We start from the raw sequence: 24,168 nt of genomic DNA, 5'->3' as shown, positions 1-24,168 counted from the left end.
TAAAAGAACATTGCTAATTATTCACATTTCACACCAGCAAAGTGAAAAAATAATAATGTTGGAATCCACCTTTCACACACAACATGAAAGGTAATTAAAGTAGCATGTGCACAAGTAAAATTCTCTGCTATAATTAAAGTAATTAAAGAAGAAAGGAAGTAGAAGCAAAAAATGAACAAAAATGCACCAGAAATAAACAAACAAATTGAAGCACTACTAATGTAATGAAAATATCAAACAATTGAAGATCAATGATCATTCTTTAGTCATTTAAGCAGATGGTGGTGCACCTGAATCGACCGAAACTGTCTGTAATGTATCCTCGGTATCATCATCATGCCCGAGTGAGCTTGAACGACAAAGCTCCTCGAGTTGATTTCTCACTTCGGCCATTGACGGGCGATTATCAGGATATTGAGTAGTACAGTTGATTGCAAGTTGCAAGAGCTGAACCATGTCGTCTTCTATATTTTGATATCGAAGAAGCTCAAGATCAAATACCTCGGAAGTCCATTCGTCTCTAACAACGGATTGAACCCATCGCGGAAGGTCTACTCCTTCATCATTCAAGTGGGAATAAGTTGGAGCCTTTCCGGTAAGAAGTTCTAATAGAAGTATTCCAAAGCTGTAGACATCCGCCTTTTGTGATACTTTGCGGGCATCTGTTACTTCAGGAGCTCGATAGCCATCGATACGGTTAGGTGTTGGGGTAGGACCAGCAAGATGAGCAAGGCCGAAATCAGAGACACGAGCTTCATAGGATGTAGTGAGTAGGATATTTGATGACTTTATGTTTCCATGAGAGTTTGCTTTGCCTTGGGAGTGGAGGTGTGCGATTGCTCGTGCAGCTCCGAGTGCAATGCCTGACCTCGTCTCCCAATTCAACGGAGTCCTACCGGATCCTCTATTTCCTGCAGTTAAACAATACAATGATCTAGCCTATTTCCTCTAGCAAATTGAAAAAAGATCAATTGGCTTCTATGTTGCACGGAAACTTATCGAATTCTACGAATTGACATTTAATTTTTACTTTCGAAAATACTTACGGAATTAACTTCAAAATTTTATATTTATGACCTAATCTTATCAGAAGTATCATTTCGTCGTTTCCCATTTCAGCATTTAACGTTTAGCATTTCTATTCCCGTGCACACGACGCAAAAACAGAAAGAAATTATATGCAAAGACAATAAGTACTGACCATGTAAGAGAGCAGACAAGCTTCCCATAGGCATGTAATCATAAACAAGAAGCTTTTCATCTTTGTTGAAATAATAAGCCCTCAATGCAACCAAACTCTCATGATTAATCTTCCCGACCGCCTCGATCTTCTCTCGGAAATCCTTCTCGGACACGGTCACATCCTTCAACCTTTTCACAGCTACAGCCATTCCCATCTCTAAAGTAGCCTTATAAGTAGTCCCAAATGTCCCCTTCCCAAGAACCTCTGCAGAAGCTCTCAATAAGTCTTCCAAATCAAACACTCTTGGTGTATTCCCAAAAAACACCAAACCCTTATTACTCCCACTACTCTTAGCCACTGCTGCCGCCGCCACGGCAGCAGACCCTCCAAATCCGGTGCTGCTAGCATTACCACCGCTATCCGTGGCTGGCTTATCGCCCGGAATCTCAATTTCAACAGGCTTTGGTTCGCGGGTTGTATCCGAAACACCAGCATTCTCTTTGGTTCTCTTTTTCCGACACAAGAAAATCAGAATCATTAAAATCAGCAATAACCCTATAACACAACCGATCACAATCCCGGCAATTGCTCCACCGGACAGCTTGTCATCGTCACCATTACCACCATTTGAAGTACCATTGCCATTACAAGGTGGCAAAGGCTTCCCACAAAGTCTAGTTCCTAAAAAGGAATTTGCAGGCTTGGTAGACAATTTCTCAGGAATTGGTCCACTTAAATTATTAAAAGAAACATTAAACTGATCGAGTGAATTCAAATTCAAATCAGGAATAGAACCGCTAAGCTGATTCTCTTCCAAATACAGAGTTGCAAGCCTAGTCAATTTATTAAAGTTCAACGAAATAGCACCAGTAAACTTATTATCAGCCAAATTAAGCCGAACCAAGTTCTGCAAATTGAACAAAAACTCAGGAATCTCACCGGAAAACGAATTATGCTGCAAATAAAGATTTCTAAGGGAACCAAGCTGGCCAAAATCAGCAGGAATTGTCCCGGAGAGTGCATTAAAACGAACAGAGAGAGACTGTAACTCAGTTAAATTTGCAAGACCTAAAGGAAGCTGACCAGAAAGTCCCATGGCAGGTAAATGTAGCTCAACAACCCTGTTTTTCTGACAGTAAACACCGACCCATGAACATGGATTACCGTTGGATATGTTCCAGAGTAAAGATCGCCCACCAACTGCTTTTCGAAGAGCTTCAAGAGCTAGCCTGTCTGCCGTTAGATCTGAGTTTATAGTAGAACAAGAATCAAGAAAAAGAATGGTAACTAGAGAAACAAGAAAGTGTAGCAGTTTCTTGGGTTGGCGTTTCATTTTTCAATGAAAAACCAACCACAGTTCTTGAAGAAGAGTGTGGTTGTGTTGTATGTTGTGTTGTTGTGTGTAATTCAAGAATCAAGAACTGAAAATGTAAAGAAAATATGGGAATTTGTGAATTCTTGAAATCTTGAAATGTTAATAAAGGGAAAGGGAGAAATTAAAGAAGCAGAAGGTGCTTTAAAAATTTGTACTGTTAGTTTTTTTTTTTTAAATAGTACTGTTAAAATTTAGAAATGAAGAGAAGAAAAAGAAACTCCAAAAATCTGATAAATTAATGTACTTCGGTTTCTGTTTGGCTAAACCTATTTTGGGTCCTTAAATTATATAATTTGGTTCATTAGATCCTTCAACTTTTATTTGAGTCTAATTTTAATTTTTTAGTTTATTAAATTCCTAAAATTTTATTTTTTGATTCATCTGTTATCTAAATTTTTATTTTTTGATTCATTAGATCCTTAAATGGATCTCTGTTTAAGGACCAATAAACCAAAAAAAACTAAAATTTAGAGATCTGGAAAAGTTAAATAGAAATTGAGGGATCTAATGACTTAAAAAAATAGTTTAAAGGCTCAAAATGAATTTAGCCTTTCTGTTTCTATTAGTTTTTGTTGTGTGGACTTTACCGAGGAGGGAATGGTAGACTGCTTTGGCCTGCAGATAAAAGTGAGTGCAGTCGCGGTTCATTGGATTGCCTTGTTTTCATGCGGGTCCCAATCTTGGGAGGCTTTGGATTTTCTTGAGTGGTTAGGGTTTGATTTGAGCTCATTAACAGTAAGGAAAAAATGCTATTACCTCCCTGAAGTTAGATTATAGTAATTATTAGTTCATATTTTTTTAAAACGAAATATATTCACCCTCTGTCGGAAAGTCATTATTTAGTTTGAAATATAAATTTAAAAGGGTCATCAAACTATATATTTTGTTTCCAAAAGGGCATCAGACTACAAATTGTTTTTCAAAAGGAGTATGAAAATATAAATTAACTTTAAATGATGTGTCATCTGGAGTTAAATATGTCAGCAAGTTAGTGACGCTTTTTCGGTGAGTGAACTCTCATCGAAATGAAATGATAACTTTAGTATAAACAGTATGTAATATCTATTTTATAACTAGTTGAATGTTCAATAATGTATAAAATTATACCTTTGTATTAGTGTGGCGGAAATTTTAAATTTGATCGTAATTGGTAAAGAATGCAAAATTTTAGATTCATAAAGTGAAATACAAAAGCCAGTGTACAATTGTAGCAAACTTTTTGAAATTAGATATAAGTGTAAAACATAAAAGAAATTGATTGCAGTTGATACTTAATATAGAATTCGGATTAAAAAAAAGAACTTGACCAAAAATAATATATTCTGAATTTATGTTCAACCTTATTTTCATCCAATTTTTTATAAACAAAGTATACATAAAAAAAGTGTTTAAAATTCATTGTAAATCCGACCCATTGCTAATCCTACCCACAAACTGAAACAATTAAAAAGTCAGCAATTATTTTAAATTAGAAAAGTTTGGTATATAAGGTTGTACGCGCCTGTTTTTTGCAATAAAATATATGCCAAAGGAAAAAATCATTTGAAATATTCGATTATGTAAAAAGGTGTTGATTATATGGCTGGAGTAGTCTGTCTTGTGTTTTTATACAAAGTACAAGCACCGACTAACACATTAGCCTCTCTATCAAAATGATTTTTGCCTTTTCTTGTTTCCCTTCCAAAATCTGCGTAGCTGTCTATTATCTTTCAATTGTTTTACACTTATAATTGATTTTTCTTAATAGTATTTTATGTTTAAAGTGTAACTAAGAATATTTTTTTAATGTTTATTTTAGAACAATTCAAATAACTTTGTTTATGTTTGTAGAACAAAAAAAAAGTATATACTAATATTTAATGATAAATAGCTGTCTAGTATAGAGAAGAGGATATATTCAATTAATTTGGATTGAAGTTGAGATCATTAGGAAAAGCTTAATTATTTCAATAGGACATGGCAGAGTCTTATTAATATTCATTTTGAGAGATACTAAAAGTGCAGACTGGAAGAAAATTAATTAAGATTAAAAAGAAGCTGACAGATACTGATACTGTCATAAGTATTACTACTTAACTTATTATAGTATTGTCCTCTTAGTCAAATTGTAGAATATTAAAGTAATTAACAGAAAAGAAGAAGAGATTCTTAATTTAATTTTAATAAATTTAAAAAAAGGGTTTACTTTTGCTAGCTTTATTAATTTTGACGATTGCCGAGATGGTTACACGTTAGCTTTGCCTCGCCAAAATAATACTCCCTCCGTCCCATTTTATTTGTTCACTTCCTATTTTCACACATATTAAGAAAACATTAAATACTAACCATTCTTCCTTTTGTACCCTTTTTTAATTCTTGAGAATTACTATATTGAAAAAAAAATAGTCAATAAAATAATAGCAACATTAAATGCCAACACAAATGTAAGAATAATATCCTTTAATATTAAGGGTAAAAGAGGAAAATATGTGTATAAAATACAAATGTGACAATTATTTTGGGACATCTAAATATAGTATAGTGGACAAATAAAATGGGACGGAGGGAGTACTATATCAAAGCATCAGTTAAATAAAAAGATGCTCAAAGCAAATTCCCAGCAATTTTTTTATTTGCCATTCTTTCAATAGATAGCTATATTATTCAGTCAGACTATTAATCTATTTAAAAATAAAATAAAATTTTAACAGTGTAAATAATTTGATAAATTTATAATATCATTAAAAAAATTCCTAGAAACCATTGCCAAATTATTTCCCACAATATCCTAATATTTCTTTTTTATAGAAAGCCAGATTAAATTCATGTGGACCGAGAGATTTGCCATTATGCATACTAAAATTGGCTGCTCTAACCTCAACTATCGAATAGGAGAATTCAAAACATCATTATGGATTTCTCGAATACAAGGCACAACATCAATATGATCAAATTCAACTGAATCTGAAAATAATTATAGTAAAATTAAGAAGAGAAATTATAAGATTGAGAAGAGAAGAAAATAAGTTAAAAAAACAAGGAGATTCATGCAATTCTTGTTCAAATCTCCCATTATTTATACTACTGACTACATATAATATAGTGTTACAGTTGGAAATTAACTACTACTCCCTCCGTCCCGTTTAAGAAGGGACATATCTCAATTTTTTTTGTCCCACATAAGAAGGCCAAATCATGATTTTTGTGCCATTTTACAAGAAATTCTCTTTTATACCCTCATTTTCTCTTTCTTTAATTAAAGCAAGTATTCTACACACAAACTATAAGACAATAATTAATAGGGGTAAAATAAGAAAAGCCAAGAGTAATTATTATTTTCTTAATCTATGTGTAAATAAAAGAATCTGAAACCTTTGAGAAAAGATTGAAGATTGAAGAAAAGATTGAAGGAGAAAAATGAGTTATTTTCATTAAGTGAGAACTGTACTCAGCTCTCTTGATTTATACAACGAGAGAATTGACACCTGTCAATTCTTTAATGATTAATGACTAACGGCTATTTCTGTTATTTCAGCTAACAGAATTGTTGACTGTACAACCACTAACTTATTTACTAACAAACTAACTTCCTATTTAACAAACTTAAATTAACAAACTTTAACAGATTTGTTTAATTAAAGCCTCTTGCTTCTAAGCTTGATTTTGATGCTCTGTTACCCCCCCTCAAGCTGGAGTATATATATCATGTATACCCAGCTTGTTGAGAAGGTTCTGAAAAGAAGAGGTAGGAAGAGGTTTTGTAAAGAAGTCAGCCAATTGTTGATCTCCTGAGATTGGAAAGAGATGTACCAGTCCTGATTGAATCTTCTGTCTGACTATGTGGCAATCTATTTCGATATGTTTGGTTCTTTCATGAAAAACTGGGTTGTGAGCTATGTAGCATGCAGACTGATTATCACAATAGAGTTTTGCTGGAGATGTCTGTTCTTCTTGAAGATCTTTCAGTAAGAAAGTTATCCATTGAAGCTCACAGACAGTGTTGGCTAAAGCTCTGTACTCTGCTTCTGAGCTTGATTTTGATACTGTCACCTGCTTTTTTGTTTTCCATGATACTAAAGCTTCTCCAAGAAAAACACATAAACCAGTAATGGATTTCCTGGTATCTGAACATGTGGCCCAATCTGAATCTGAGAAGGCTCTTAGAGATAGACTGTTCTTAGATGGAAAGAAAATACCTTGTCCTGGTGATTTCTTAAGATACCTTAATATTCTGGATATTGCTTGAAAGTGTATCTCAGTTGGACAGTCTAAGTACTGAGAAAGTTGCTGGACAGGAAAGCATATATCTGGTCTTGTACTGCAGAGATAAATTAGTTTTCCAACTAATCTTCTATAAGCTGTTATGTCTTTATAAGCTTCAGAACCACCCTCCTTAATTAGCCTGGTTAATGCAGTCATTGGAGTTGCAGATGGTTTGGATCCCAAAAAACCAGTTTCTGTGAGAAGATCCATTGTATATTTTCTTTGACACAAGTTAATTCCAGATTTAGACCTTGCTACTTCAAGTCCTAGAAAGAACTTCAATGATCCTAAGTCCTTGATTTTGAACACATTATCCAGAAAAGTCTTGATACTATCAATCTGACTTTGATCATTACCAGCCAGAATCACATCATCCACATATACCAATAAAGCTGTGAATGATTGATTTTGCTTCTTTAAGAAGAGAGAGGAATCTGAGGCTGCTTGAACAAAACCTTGTGAAACTAAAGCCTCTGTTAACTTCAAATTCCACTGTCTGCTTGCCTGTTTCAATCCATAAAGGGACTTTGTTAATTTACAGACTTGATTTGAGTTAGATATAGACAAACCTGGTGGAATCTCCATATAAACTTCTTCATGTAACTCTCCATGCAAAAATGCATTGTTGATATCCAGTTGACTTAAAATCCACCCTTTTGCAGCAGCTAAAGCTAACAAAACTCTGATTGTTGTCATCTTTGCCACAGGAGAAAAGGTGTCTGTATAATCCACCCCATTCTGCTGAGTGTATCCCTTGGCAACTAACCTTGCCTTGTACCTTTCAATAGTCCCATTACTATGATATTTTATTTTAAAAACCCATTTACAGCCAATAGGAACTTTATTTGCAGGTAAATCAGTTAATATCCAGGTTTTATTTAGTTCAAGAGCATCAAGCTCTTTCTGCATAGCTTCTTTCCAACAAACATGTTTAATAGCTTGACTATATGTTTTTGGTTCTACTGTACTATCAACACTGGTTGAAAAAGCTTTATGAGATGTATTCAATTTATCATAAGACAAAACTTGAGAAATTAGATGAGGTGTAGTCCTAGATTTTTGACATACATAGTCTTTTAGATGAACAGGTTCAGTAACCTTCCTATGTGATCTTCTAATAGGTTCTATAGTCTGTTTACTAGTTCTTGTATCTAACAAAGGTTCAACCTGATCACTTATATTCATAACAGACTCATGATGCATTTGAACATTTAAATTGTCATTATCATGCATATTTATATTCATGACAGGCTCAGAATGTAAATTGTTAGGCATAGCATATGGCAAATGATAATCTATATCAGGTACTTCAATAGCAGCAGGCAAAACAACAGAAGTATTGGACAATATAGACAGGTTTTTATAAGGAAACAAACATTCATAAAACTTCACATCTCTTGATACAAAAACCTGTTTAGATTGTAAATCATAAAGTCTATATCCTTTTGTATTTTCAGGATAACCAAGGAAAACACACTCAATTGCTCTTGGTGTAAATTTATGCCTGTTATGAGTAAGTGTAGATGCATAAGATAAACAACCAAATACTTTTAAATTATCAAAAACAGGAAATTTTTTATAAAGAATCTCATATGGTGTTTTATTTTCTATTACAGGAGATGGTGTCCTATTGATAAGAAAAGTTGCATGAGAAACACAGTCAGACCAAAAACATAAAGGAATAGAAGATTGAAATTTTAAAGCTCTTGCTACATTTAATATATGCTGATGTTTTCTTTCTACAATTGCATTTTGCTCAGGAGTATACACACAAGTAGTTTGATGTATAATACCTTTAGAATCATAAAAACTGGGCATATTAAACTCTTGACCATTGTCTGTTCTTATACATTTTACTTTAATAGAAAATTGTGTCTCAGTATAAGTACAAAAATTTTGTACCAACAACCTAACACCAGATTTTGATTTTAACAAAAACAACCAGGTATATCTACTTTTATCATCAACAATTGTCAAGAAATACCTATGTCCATAAATTGAAACTGTTCTTGATGGCCCCCATATATCAACATGTATCATATCAAAACAATTATTAGAAACAGAAGTACTTAAAGGGAAAGAAAGTTTCTTTTGCTTTGCTAAATGACAAATCTTACAATGAGAATCACTAGGCAATTTTATTATAGAACATTGATCTTGCAAACATTTCAGTCTAGAATTGGCCAAATGTCCTAATCTATTATGCCACAAAAAATCATTAGCAATAGGTTTTGCATTTACAGCATTAATAGAAATAACACTTCTATTCTCAAATTTAGATTTATCAAGTTGATAAAGTCCTCGAATCTTTCTAGCTAATCCAATCATCCTCCAATTGATAACATCCTGTATAATACAGACATCTTTATGAAGAATTAAGCAATATTGATAATAAGATGTTAATTTGCTAGTTGAAATCAAATTAAAGAAAAACTTAGGAACAAATAAGACATCATGCAATTCAAACTCTTTACTAAACTTAACAACACCTATATGTGTAACACTTATTTTCTGAGAGTTTGGCAATGTCACAAAAACATTATCAACAGGCTTATAAGAACTGAAATAACTCATAGAACAAACAATATGATCAGTAGCACCTGAATCTATAATCCAACAATCATTCTCAAAATTAGTATAAACAGAGTTAATATTAGAGATTTTCATACCAGCATCAAGGTCTGTTGCAGCAGAAGTAGAAACAAAATTTGTTGATATTGTATTAATCTTGTGACCACTTGTTGATGCATTCTGCTGTAACATACTCATGAGTTGTTTATACTGCTCTTGTGTAAAGACAGGTGCCTGTTCCTCTTCTCTATGAATATCCTGATCTTGACTCATAACACAATTCCTTTCTGCCTTTTCATGCTCAGCAAATTCACCATTATTATAACAAATCTGCTCTTGATCATTATAATACCTTTCTTGTTCACTTTCAGCAATAAACTCACCCACTTGATTGACATAGCCTTGTATTCTAGGCCTAGGTTTATATCCAGGTGGATATCCATGTTTTTTAAAACATATATCCACAGTATGTCCACTTATACCACAGAAAGTACATAATGGTTTATCAACTCCAGAAGACCTATTCACAAACATTCTATTACCAGTAAAATTTCCAGGTCTATTGTTATATCCAGAAGGTCTTGCAAAATTCCCAGGTCTATTAGTACCAAAATTATTACCAGTAAACTTTTTCTGAAAATTAGAATTTCCTTGAGTTGCAAAAACTGCAGGTTCAACTATTTGTAAAGCAGAAACAGATTCTGAAAAACCAATCCCCATTTGTCTTTCATGTTGCAATACCAAAGAAAATACTTTATTAATCTTTGGTAAAGGCTCAACCATTAATATTTAAGTTCTAACAGTTGCAAAATTTTCAGTTAAACCTTTCAAGAAACGAATTATATAATCATCTTCTTGCTGAGTTTTAACAATCTTTAATGCTTGACAAGAACACTGAGGATTACAAGTACAGGTCGGAACAAATCTTAGATTCATATACTCATCCCACAAGATCTTTAACTGAGTAAAATAATCTGTTACTGACAGATTGTTCTGTTTGAAAACATATATTTCCTCTTGTAAGTCAGATATACGAATTGCATTACCTTGAGAAAACCTGTCAAGAAGATCCCTCCAAGCATCTAAAGCTGTATCAATCCAAAGAATACTTTGTGCAATGGAAGGTGACAAGGACCTAAGAATCCAAGAAAGCACCATAGTGTTACAACGTTCCCAAACAGCATAAATCGGATCTTCCTTCATCGGAACAGTAATGCTACCATTAACAAACTTCAGTTTGTTTTTAGACATTAAACACATTTTCATTGATCTTGCCCAAGAATGATAATTTTGTCCATTTAAAGGAGGAGAAACCAATATTAAAGATGGGTTTTCACTAGGATGTAAGTAAAATGGATTTGAAGGATTATCAAATTCTGAGTTAACATAAGCCATGTTTTATAAGAATTTTAGGGTTTCAAGAAAAAGAAAAATCAGAAAAGAAAAGAAGATGATGAAGAACAAAGTAATAAAGAAATTGATATTTGAATGAAGAACGAATTGAATCAGATAAACTTTGAAGAACGAATTGAATCAGATGAACTTTGAAGAACGAATTGAATCAGATGAAAAGAATTAGAAGTAATTTGCAGCGGTTTTGATTATTTAAAGCTCTGATACCATAAAAGAATCTGAAACCTTTGAGAAAAGATTGAAGATTGAAGAAAAGATTGAAGGAGAAAAATGAGTTATTTTCATTAAGTGAGAACTGTACTCAGCTCTCTTGATTTATACAACGAGAGAATTGACACCTGTCAATTCTTTAATGATTAATGACTAACGGCTATTTCTGTTATTTCAGCTAACAGAATTGTTGACTGTACAACCACTAACTTATTTACTAACAAACTAACTTCCTATTTAACAAACTTAAATTAACAAACTTTAACAGATTTGTTTAATTAAAGCCTCTTGCTTCTAAGCTTGATTTTGATGCTCTGTTAGTAAAAGGGATATGTCCCTTCTTAAGTGGGACGGAGGGAGTACATTCCTATAATAAAGAAGGTGCATATTTACACATTACATGCTAAACTTAAGTACCCGCTACCTAATCAGATGGAACATAATTAATAACTGATGACTAACTGTTGAAAATAAGAAGATTCGCGTATCATTTAGGAGCTGAAATGGAGTTAGTGTTTGATTAGTTTTAGGATGAGTAAAAGGGTGAGTGTGAGATACTCATATGCCTTGTAATTCTGATAACACTGACTACTGTAGAACAACACTAATTTGATCCAAGTTACACTTATGCCGACCACAACTTCATTAACATCATTGCAAAATTCAGCAATAAATTGTCGCCAGTGTCCATTGTCAGATCTTTCGCTTTGATCCCGGTTGATACGGTTAAGAAGAGAATCTCTAATATTAATTTTTTATATACTATATTAATAAAAATATTAAATATGAATAACATTATTTTAATTATTTTTTTAATATTAACTTTTATTTTATTTTATTTTTATAAATAATAATAATAATAAATATTAATTTATCTAATTTTAAATTAATTTATATATTTACTTTTTATATTTAAAATAAATAATATTGTACAGTCGACCCTCTAATAATTAATATACACGGTGGGCTAAAAAATTATTAATTATTAGAATTATTAATTTATTAAATATCTTATATGACATAAAATTGAAACTGGTTCCCTCAAATTGTATTAATTATTAGAATTATTAATTTATTAAATATTATTATTAGAGAGTCTATTGTATTTTAAAATAAAAATAACTAACTTAGTTTCTAAATTTAAAATCTTATCATTTGAAAAATAAAATAAAGAGTTAAAATGATGACTCTCATGTAGAAAGTTATTTTCATCATACGGAAATCAATAAACACACTGACCTTTTCATTTTTCTTAGGAATCGGGAGAAAATTTGTTAGCCACTCGATAACAAGTAAAATGAAGATAATGCAACTTTTTCATTTAGGAGGTGATTATTTAAAACAAAATATTCATATGCATTTTATATTACTTTATGTTTGAAATTGATGATGATAAAAAAAAATATGAAGCAATATAAAAAGCGTGTTTGAACTCCTATTCACTCTAATGATCAGATGACTACAATTGAATCTCAAAAAGAAAAAGAAAAAATAAGCTAAAATTTAAGATTTTAAAATTGTGGATTATAAACAAAAAAAATCAAAACGGTGAAATAAAATTATGAAGTTAAAAAAATAAATCAAGCAAAAAAATTACTATTTTGAGGCTATTAACAATATTTTTGAGGCTCACGTCATGAGTAATTAATTTTTTTGGAAACATAATTTTCTTAAAGTATATAATTTTTGCAAAACTTTAAAAGATTATTCTATAACAATCTTAGTATTACTTGTTATACACGCAAGAATCTTATTTATAAACAAATAGCTATATCAAATACGAAATATTATTGTCAAACTCATACCATACTATAACTATATAGTATAATGAATTCAGGCAAAAAGTCTGTGAACAGCTTATCTGCGAAGAAAAATCTGTTTTTCCGGCGCCATCATAACTTTACACATAGAGATGATAAACCGGTCAATCCTGAAATATGAGCTACATTTAGCTCAACAACTTGCATAAATGCTGCTCAAATAATGGCAAGAGACACTTGATTCAACGAACCGAATATTTTCATTCAATAATTTAACAAACCTAATGTTGCGATGTGGTCATACAAATACTCCTGGATTATCCCTAGGGTGAACAAATGGCCGGTTCGTGTTATAAATCATGAGTTGGCTTAACGAAAATTGAAGAATTAATAAAATTTGAAATTATCATCTTTACACTAAATTATATTCCTGTCGCGTTCTTCAAAATTTGTCATTTTATTTAGCACCTTTTAATTATGTTACAATTATATCACTGTTTGAAAATTCGGCTATTAATAGTTGACATAGCGATCAAAGAACGACGCGACTTGATAAATTATATTTCACAAGTAATTGCTCACAATTTGAATTGATATTTTGGAGCATAATTTATACTCTTGGGAGGAATGCTATTGTTGTCATTCCATAAGCATTAGTCTGAAGAAATGTAAAATGGCCTCAGCCTAAATAGAAGTCCGTCAAAACTTTCAAAACTTTAGCTGGAACAGCCCGATGTAGCATTAGCCTAAGATTAACTGGGCTGTTTAATTTGGGACTTCATTCATCTGCTTACTGGGCCAGCCCAATTTACACATGTGGAAATTACACTGTATATATATTTTCATATAAAAATATGTCTTTTTGACAAAAGTGCATTTTTAACTTTTATTAATAAAATATGTTCTTACAAATTCTATTAGAAATCTACCAAAAGCGTATTTTATAAATAAAATAAAATTATATAAAAAGTAAAATGAGTGTCTTTCTGCAAACAGTTTCACGAAAATAAAACATTTTTATATGTTTTTAGTAATCTATGATTTTTTTTAATAATTTCACATTTATGTGTTAAATATTAATGATTCTTATTATACTTTAACATTTTCTTATTCTTTTCTCTTTTAAAATATTATTAACTCTTTATACAACAACAACAATTATTCTGTAACATAATAACAATTAGAAAATTTAAATTTTTTATTGTTAATGAAAATTTATATATTTATATATTTTTCTGATTAAGATTAAAATCTTTATATATATATATTAATGTTATACTTTTTAATGAGACAATTATCATAAAATGAGGTTTTAAATAAAATTGTTATAAATTTAAATTTGGCTTAATGTATAATTCGACTTATAAACTTGTGGTTATTCACCTATCTAAGTTTCCATCTTTCAGTTTAATTTTTTTGGACATCTCGACTTTTCAATGTTATCATCCTAACATTTGAAATAGAGAGTGACAACAAAAATATTGTTGTGTCGATGCCACCTAATTTGGCACATTATGAAAACTGATAGATAAGAGGTCGGATGTGTTAAAACTAAAAGATGACTAGTTAAATAGATAAAATAAATAATTTTTTTTTGTTAAATATATATTATTAACTGACTGAAATATACTTATCAAAATTAAAAAAAAATTAACATTTTATAAAGATTTAATTATAAATAAAAAAATTAAGTATGGTTGAGGGATTAAGTTATTGAGAATTTAGAGTTATTTGTACGGCATATTATTATAACTTATGAAAAGGATAAGTAAGTGAGTTTTACTTTCCATCAGAGGGTCGGCGGGCATGATGGCTCTATAATTCCAACCCTAGTCTTAATCGTGGTGGATGTGTAATAAAAAATATATGAACTAGAGATGACTATCTCCTAATGGAAAATGACATATGGATTAGCAACGGATTAGGAGAACGAAAATACATGCACCGAGAAAAAACTGAAATAAATTAATTTAATATTATAAGTTTTTTTAAATATTTTAGACTTAGTTTAATTTTAAACTATATAATTTTTAATTTAATTTTAGTACAAGTAAAATAATAAAAAACCGAACTAAAAAATAAACCAAATCAGCTAGTAATTTAATTTTATCTGAATTGAAATTTAAAAATAACAAATTTTTAATTAAATTAAATGCATACCACTGCAAGCACCTTCTACATTGAAATTAAAATAAATTTATTATATTTTACATTCATAAATCGGAAAAAATGAAAACAAGTCATTTTAGTATTTTACTAGTAAAAAAAGACTTGTGCTCAACTTTCTTCTTGAGTGGCGGGTAGGACCATGCTAAGTGAAAGCTAAGTGAACTTTTTACTTTCAAAACCTTACTTTTTGTATAACTAGTTTCGCATTACGTGCTATGCACGTGGCTCGTAACGTGACTCGTCAATGAACATATTAGTAAATTTATTATAATTATATCAATTTTTTATTTATAATTAATATTAAATTAGTTAAGAATTTTTATAAAAATAAATATAATATATTCGGTTATTAAATTTTTTCCATATTGAATTTATTCTTCTTTTGGTTTTATAATAACCATAAATTAAATAATTAACTTAATTTTATTAATAATATCTTTAAAAATAATAAGATAAAAATTTAATAAATTTTTTCCATACTGAATTTATTCTTCTTTGATTTTATAATAACCATAATTAAATAATTAACTTAATTTTATTAATAATATCTTTAAAAATAATAAGATAGAAATTTAAATAATAATATACTAACCAAATACAGTATTTTAATTTTATAGTTCAATCAAACTAAAAGATAGATATTCCTACTAATTTGGAGACAATTTAGTTATTTTTTACATACTAAAAACTAAATTGAAGATAATTTAGCTATCTATTCTAATTAGGATTTTAATTACAATAATGATTAATTAAATAAGTAATTAGTTAATGACTATAAAACCTTTATTTAGTACTAAACTGAAAAGGATTATTCAGTAAATTTGCCTGTCCCCCCCCCCCATCCGTGCTTTTATATATAGTATAGATGAAAAGGATTATTCAGTAAATTTGCCTGTCCCCCCCCCATCCGTGCTTTTATATATAGTATAGATTAAGGTAAAATTCATGTGGAGACCCATATACTTTACAATTTTAATTTCAGAAGCTCTTGTATAAATTTATTCGCATCCACGTCCTTCTACTTATCCAATTTCGACAAACACCCTTAGTTAAACTGAAATTAGCAAATGTGTCTCACTTGTGTCATGTGAGAGTGAAAAAAACAGTTATGGCATTTTAACTTTTAATCTCCATAAAATTTGCATAAAATAAACATAAAATATTCAATATAATATTCAACATATATTTTCTTTCTCTTCTTTATATCTTTTAAGGGTTATTAATAAAATAAATTTTAGCGTTTTATTCTTATAGTGATTTAATCTCATCTATACTATATATAAAAGCACGGATGGGGGGGGGGGGGAGGACAGACAAATTTACCGAATAACCCTTTTTAATTATAGCTAAATAAAGGTTTTATGGTTATTAATAAATTAATTATATTATAATTAGAGTTCTAATCAGAATATAATTGTATTATGTAATTTAGATTTACCGTAAATTACAACTATTTAATAGCTAAGACTAATTTGATTTTGGATAAAAACAAATTCTCACATAATTGCTTCATCATTATCAATCTATACAATTCTTATTCGTATATAACACCAGAATGTTAGGTTTCGACTTACCTTTTTCATAGCTAATCTTCCATATGCATCCTTATCAATACTAATTCACTTTAGCAGAATATGTAGTGCTATTTAAGGCAAAATAAGTAATTGATATTATAGTTTAATTGTTTTCATAGCCAAGGACATAACAGGTTACTATTAGTATAAAAAGAATAAATTGACGTTAAAAATCATTTATTTAAAATAAATAAGACTAATTTATATTAAAATTTGACTATTTTTCTAACCAAAAAATAGCCATTACTATTTAGGATGAAAACAAGACTAATTGATTTTAGTAATTATATATATAATTATTAAAAATATATAATAATAATTCTAATTATAAATAAAATATATTGATATATTTGTAATAAATTTAATTAATATAAATTGAGAAGTCACAACGATCCACATGCATAGCATGTGATGCAATAAAGTAAATTACTTTCAATAAATTACTATTTAATTATTATTTGACATTTTCTATTCAACTTTTCTATAATTATAAAATTTGAGTATCAATTAAAAATGTTAAACTATTTAAAAATCATCTAACATATAAAATAAGATAAACTATTCCTAATTAACTATTATTCTAAACATTATTTCATAATTTAACGAGTCACACTACGAGCCACGTGTGAAACACGTAAAGCGACACTTGTATATATAAAAGCACGGATGGAGGGGGAATAGGCAAATTTACTGAATAATCCTTTTCAGTTTACTACTAAATAAAGATTTTATAGTCATTAACTAATTAGTTATTTAATTAATCACATTGTACTTAAAGTCCTAATTAGAATAGGTAGCTAAATTATCTCCTATTTAATTTTTAGTATGTAAAAAATAACTAAATTGTCTCCAAATTAGTAGGAATACCTATCTTTTAGTTTGATTGAACTACAAAATTAAAATACTGTATTTGGTCAATATATTATTATTTAAATTTCTATCTTATATTTTTAAAGATATTATTAATAAAATTAAGTTAATTATTTAATTATGGTTATTATAAAACTAAAAGAAGAATAAATTCAGTATGGAAAAAAATTTAATAACTGAATATATTATATTTACTTTTACTATTAATTATAAATAAAAAATCGATATAATTATAATAAATTTACTAATATGTTCATTGAGAAGTTACGTTACGAGCCACGTGCATAGCACGTAATGCGAAACTAGTTATTTAAAATGTTACAAAACAAATCCTAATTTTTTTTTTGCATTTTGTAATTCAAACTGATTTTCGGAAAACTAGAGCTTTTTTGAAGCCATTTTCATTTCAAAGTGTTAAAAGTTTTTGGAAATAATAAAGAGAAGAAAGACTTTAGTAGTAAATGAAATAAACATGTAAAAAAAAAAAAAAAAAAAAGCAAACAAAAAAGTAAAAATACTTAGATTTCTTAGTAATTAAACTGAAAAAATTAATTTTTTTTTTAAAATAAGATTGACAAGATTTCTCGAAAAGGGATAAAATGAGGTATTGATAACATGTTAGTTTTATTGAAATTGTTTGTACGAAGAAATATTTTTCAATCCAAAACATTGTTCAATATATATACAATGTTTTAGGTTCAATTTTATACTGGATGTATAGATATAAATTAGGAGTATCCATTATGTAGATATAAACAATACCGGTCAAACTAAATAATTATTTTATTTACTTTGATTCTCGATTAATTTAATTAGATTAATTAAAAATTTGGTTAATTTAGTTCGTTCTTCAGTCTAATTTTTTTGCATAAGACTAACTAACAGAACTGTACATATATCTTCTTTTTTAAATTAAGATACAATTATATTCCGATTAAGGTTTAATATCAATTTATCTTCTAAAAATTCGGTAAAAATTGTTAACGTGTCACTATCTAATTTTATGACGTTGTTAATTTTCACCGGATTTTTAAACGGTATATGAATTTGAGAAAAAATTAATAGTTTTTGTATGGAAATAATAATTTTTAAATGGCATGATTAAAATAAAAAAATAGTATAAAATTTGTGAATTTTTATGATATTAACTCGTCTGATAATCTAAAACAATAGTAAAAATATGTAAAATGGAAATGATGCTACAATAAGCAAACAGTGTCTTTTTCTTCTTTCTTTTGATAATAAAAGCAACACTACTAGTGGGCACCAAATGGGAGACAACAAGGACATAACCAAAGTGGAAGAACCACCTAAACTAAAGGGTTGACAATTCATCAATGTGATAGCTCAACATTAATGCTTCTTTTTTTTTTTTTGAGATAAAAATTTCTATTAATCAAAAGCTGATTGATCAGCCAATACATAGAATTTGATAATCGGAAGGACATGCCCCAACCAATTAGATAAACTAAAATAGTCATATGCTACCACATGAGATTTTCTATTAAAACAACATTTATGCATCTCAATTAAGCTAAAGTAGTCATTTGCTATCAAACTGATAATATTACAAAGCAAAGAGTTGTTGTTGAAGGCATCCATTACAACCTTTAAAATAAAGGGAATTAGATTAGCTTCGCTTGCCATGATAATATTAACTTTAATCGCACGACTGCTACAGCTAGCAGTTATAACTTCATCGTTAAAGTACTTAATCACATCTTCTGTGACATATCTCTTCTCTTGAACATTAAAGACATCATCGATATTGACGCAAAACATACCGATATTTGGTGAAATCCGTCGTAAGATGGTGGCTCTAACTGTTTTAGAGATCCAAGTCGCTTGCATCGCAAAAAACAATTTCATCTCTAACGATGAAAAAAAACTACTCTTAATTTCGATTAGATCAGATCTAATGAAATTAAGATACTAGAATAGAAAATAATTTCTAGATCTAGACCATAAATGGCCAAGAAAGAAATTTTATTCAAAATTAAAGACAATAACTATGGAAAAAAGCTAAAAAGACTGAATATGAGAGATTAGGGAGGTGATTTTAGGCCAAGAATGACCAAAAACCACCTCCCAAATGACAAAAAGAAGAAAACTTACTAGGGTTTGAGAGGTTTCTCAAAGAGAGAGACGGCTAGGTTTTTTTTAAAATTACATCATTAATGCTTCTTTTACATGGGTAATACTACTACTAATATTTGAGTTGAGCCGATTCAGTTGAAATACTATTGATTTCAATCTTACGAGCTTTAAAATTTTAAAATTCAAATTAATTAAAATTCGCTTGAATTTTATTTTTAAAGCTTATAGTTAATATAATACTTGAAAAGACCGACTCAAAATGGTTATTAATATAACAATACGAATATTTTAATATTCGAATTGAGACTGATAATTTACTCAATTTGATTATGAGTGTTCTTTTTTAAATTAGTTTTGAATAATTTGTGAGTTGATTCCACTTAGCTATACCAAAAAATTTCAATACAATATCTCAAATAAATTTAGAGAATGGAACTTCTAGTTAATGGTATGTATTCTTCGCTCTCTCTTACTTATTGTCTACTCAAACTATGAAATAAATAGAAACAATACAATGTAGTGAACCTTGAAAAACATTAGAGTCGCCACATCTAAAAATAGAACTAACATCTCTTGCATGAAAGTACATTGTTAAAATCTAAGAAAGATTTTGCTCTAAATTAGTACTCACTTAAAGCATAGTTACAAACATGACAAATGGCAATTTTAGAGAAAAATTCTCTCTTTCTTTCCTCAAAAAGAAACAAATTTCCCACTTTCTTTCTTTAGTAATTGTCAGAAACTAACTCAAAAGACTGTCACTTCCAAAAATCTCATATCTTCTATCACTCTTATGTGCTAAACCCCATCATAAAGCTTCCAATTTTTCTGCATTCATTTAGCTCATAAGTTCCGACAAAAACAAAGATTATATGATTATGCTAATATAATTATCATTTATCAAAAATAAAAATGTATTTTGAAGTACTAAATTTTCCGAGAATCCTAGATTGTAATTTCCTTTTTTTGATGAATTAATTAATAATTTCTTATTTGAAAAAAAAAATCAATTTTGCAATAGAATTCATATTTCGAAATCAAATAAATCATTTTTAAACTTTTAAACTCATCTTCACCCATCTCCATTTTAAGAGGCAGAAGAATGTAAAAGTCTTCATCCATCCTCATAAGAGGCAGAACTACATAGAAGGATGAGGAGACAATCGCCTCTCAAACTTTTCTCTATTAAAAACTCCTTCAAACTTTGAATTTTTGTATAACTAACCCTTTTTGTTCAAACTCCTTTAACTTTTTATTACTAAGCACCCCCCGCTAAAATCTAATCCTAATTTCGCCCATGATCCTCATTCATTAATAGAACAATTGATAGATTCTAAATTCTAACACAATTGTTTAGAATGTTACTTCCCCTTCTCAAATTAGCACTCTTCTATCATTACATTTGTTACAATTCTTGTACTATGCATATATGCATTACGTTGATTATACTCTCTGCTACTCAAATTACACTTATCACCATTCCCATCAAGAAAAACCAAAACAAATTAACCAAAAAAGAACTAAACAAGTTAATAATCATTGATTAATCACAAATTAATATAGTACACTTATACTAAACACAAAACTTTAAAAAAAAAAAAATTAAAACCCTCCCACTGCCGAACCCTAATCACCTACCTTGAATTGCCACCACCACCGTGATGAAACCCACCTGAGCCGTACACGTGTCCTTGATGATGATGATGGTGATGACCCATCATCATCATCCCACCATACATCCCTCCACCGCCAGCTCCACCATTGAACCCCCCAGAACTAATTCCACCGCCACCCCCGCCACCACCGTCAGCGGCGCCACCAGCACCACCAGAAGAGCCGCCACCAGCGCCGTCTTTCTCCCCTGGTCTACCCATGGTAGTCTTTTCACCCTCCATCTCTCTATACTTTTGTAAGTAAATCTTTAAAGGCTCAACATACTCTTCAAACCCAAGTGTAGTCATAGCCCAAAGTAAATCATCGCCGTTGATTGTCTTCCGCTTTTCACGCTGACACTTGTCAGAAGCTTCCCCTGTAATAAAACTAATAAATTCCGACACGCACTCTTGTACTGTCTCCTTGGCATCCTTCGAGATCTTCGCGTTCGCCGGCAACGCTTTCTTCATGATTCTGCTTACGTTTGCAATCGGTAGAAACCTGTCCTGTTCTCTTGCCGACAGTTCGCTACAGTTCGCGTTGTTATGCCCTCCTGATTCATTGTCTGAATCCGCCATAACTATAACAATCTTCTCCAAACCTGTACAGCTTTGTTTTCAAGACAGAGGGGTAATTCGGGAAAATTCGAAAAAAATATCGCCGGCGGAGGAGTAGGAGAGTTTGGAGGGAGGGGAGAGAGAAAACGAGGTGGCGTTTGTATGTGTGTGTGTTGGGGAGGGGATAAGATCCGTTGGATTAGAGGGGTAATAAGATATTATGTGTGACACGTGGCTTTATACTGGCCGTTTAATTGTCGATAAGAGGTGGAAAACGTGGGAGTTTTAGGAGGGTTGGATTGAAAGTGGGGTCTGTTTGTTTGGACGGTGGAGCGAGTTGACACGTGGTAAAGGTGAGGGTGTTTTTTGTTTGGTTTGGAGGTATCAGAGATTCTTTAGGCGGCTGCTGCGGCTTGGCTTGGTGTATCAGCTGGTTAGTGTTTATTTATTTAATTTTGTTTCTGTCGTATCTGCCGTTGGATCAGACATTTGATTGTCGGCAATATTCAATTACATAAAATCAAGCCTTTAGAAAACATAAAATCAAGCCTAAAAAGCACTATTAACACTTCTAGGTTGCATCTAATAAAGTTTATACTGCTTCTTTAAGTTGGATTTAACCAATCTCAAAATTATAATTAAAAAATAATGTTATTTTTCATATAGATATTTTGAAGTAATAATCATCAGCAAAAAGATTTATCAATTTGTTTTTCAAAAAATAAATTATCGTATAATACTATTCTCTCAATTTGTTTTGACACTATTGGAAAAAATTGAGGACTGCACTCCCAATGTAGCGATTCTCAGATTTCGGTATGACTTGAAGTTGAGTGTTTATCCCACATAACGGATGTGTCACGTTATTTTACAACAAACCAACAAACATTTACGATAGGAAAATTTTATTTATTTCTTATTTTTTTTATTATTAAATATTTACACATGACTAACGCCTCATTAGTTTGTTGCACGAACGACGTGGCGCAACCGTTGCGTTGTATAATTATTCCTGGCAGTTGCATTTAAAATTGTGTGCAGGGATTGATTCAGAGGATGGTTGCATTTGGACTCCATTTATAGCAAATTTATGGATACCCATAAGAAGCTGTTTAGCTTACAACTGAAATCAATAAACTGAAGAAGGTGATAGTTCAATTAAATGAAGAGACCAAATGCCACACTTTTCCTTTTTCTTCTTCTTCTTATACAGATGTTAGTTTTGATTTCATTTTGAAAAAATACAAACGAACAATGCAGATAGGTTCCATATGAATAAAAAGACTTATTTGATCATTTGCAATAATTCATTCGGAATATTAATGTGAACACAAAAATATTATGATTTTAGTAATCTTAAAGTATAAAATAAATATAATATTTTGAAATTAATAATTAATTCAAAGATTTCATATCAAAATTACTCATATACCATTAGATAAATATCACAATATATTTTTTGATGAATATAATTGTCATAATATTAATTGCATAGTTTGTCTTTTATATGATAAGTAATCAAAACAAATCACAAACCAATACTATTAGTTCACATATTAATTTTGTGACAATGTTCATTTAACAATTCAATGACTATTAAAAACGTAAACTCTAAATGCCACGTATATGTTGCTGGACAGTTTTTTTTTAAGCCCATTCGGTTTTTAAGGCTTCGCCCTGACTAATCCGGATCCGACCTGCATCGCGCACTTAGCATGGTGAGTGAGTCTACCAGTGGGGATTTTCTGCATTCACAAAACTCGAACCCAAAACTCTGTTTAAGCGATATCAAACCGCTTACCACTTGGATCAAACCTCATTGGTGTTGGGCAGAAATTTTTTTGTTGAATAAAATTAAAGTTTGATAATTAAATTGATAGTACAAATTAAAGCTGGTCACGAAATTGAAAATCATTGTGGGTACTCTTAGAATTAGTTATCCATTGATTACAGCTATAAGTTAGAAATATGATCAGCTATAGTACATATTAGAAAATTAAATTCTCACAATCAAATACAATATATAAACATCTTATTTATATCTCTCATTTCTAGTACGTTGCTTACAGAGTAGGAAGAAATATAAAAAGAATAACATAATATGCTTTTTCAATTTTATTTTTGTTTTTATACTCTTCATGTTTCTGTTTTGTATCTAAAAAATACACGCTGTACCTTATGTACTAAAAGTTTATCACCAATATATCTTAAGTATTTGATATGTATTTATGATATATTTTTATATTTAAAATGTTCAATTTTTAAGAATTGGAAAGTATTTTTGTATAATTTTGTGTTTTTCCCTACAAAATATTCATACAAAGTATGTTACACATCTATATTTTACCAAAATTGATCAAATTTTATGTTTTGGCATATAGCTGCATTTGTCGATGACGAATCTACCGAGAGTGATAGGTTCAATCTGGACCGCCGTCAATAAATTTCAGAAAAAAAAAAAGAATTTGTAGTAAAATCATGACCAGAAGGAAGT

The 24,168-nt window shown here is 30.1% G+C and overlaps 2 protein-coding genes and 1 long non-coding RNA gene across 3 annotated transcripts; 1 reads left to right on the top strand and 2 right to left on the bottom strand.

The window, feature by feature from the left end:
- Window positions 1-2,733, bottom strand: LOC126678204 (probable inactive receptor kinase At1g48480). The gene is made up of 2 exons (XM_050373106.2): window positions 1,202-2,733; window positions 1-911 (listed from the first exon to the last, which is right to left on the bottom strand). The coding sequence occupies exons 1-2, from the start codon at window positions 2,514-2,516 to the stop codon at window positions 271-273; spliced, it is 1,956 nt and encodes a 651-aa protein (XP_050229063.1). The 5' UTR covers window positions 2,517-2,733; the 3' UTR covers window positions 1-270.
- Window positions 2,734-5,899: 3,166 nt separating this feature from the next.
- Window positions 5,900-8,628, top strand: LOC126678725 (uncharacterized). Its single transcript, XR_007640711.1, has 2 exons — window positions 5,900-8,313; window positions 8,417-8,628. It is a non-coding gene; the product is annotated as an uncharacterized LOC126678725 (long non-coding RNA).
- A 12,143-nt stretch (window positions 8,629-20,771) lies between these two features.
- LOC126679454 (nuclear transcription factor Y subunit B-3) lies at window positions 20,772-21,873 on the bottom strand. The gene has a single exon (XM_050374487.2). It carries the CDS (start codon window positions 21,693-21,695, stop codon window positions 21,099-21,101), a length of 597 nt encoding a protein of 198 aa, XP_050230444.1. The 5' UTR covers window positions 21,696-21,873; the 3' UTR covers window positions 20,772-21,098.
- Window positions 21,874-24,168: the final 2,295 nt, after the last annotated feature.

This window comes from Mercurialis annua, linkage group LG4, assembly GCF_937616625.2.
Source record: "Mercurialis annua linkage group LG4, ddMerAnnu1.2, whole genome shotgun sequence".
Classification (NCBI taxonomy): domain Eukaryota; kingdom Viridiplantae; phylum Streptophyta; class Magnoliopsida; order Malpighiales; family Euphorbiaceae; genus Mercurialis; species Mercurialis annua.
Note: the sequence above shows the minus strand (reverse complement) of the source record. Positions and strands in the feature narration are given on the sequence as shown.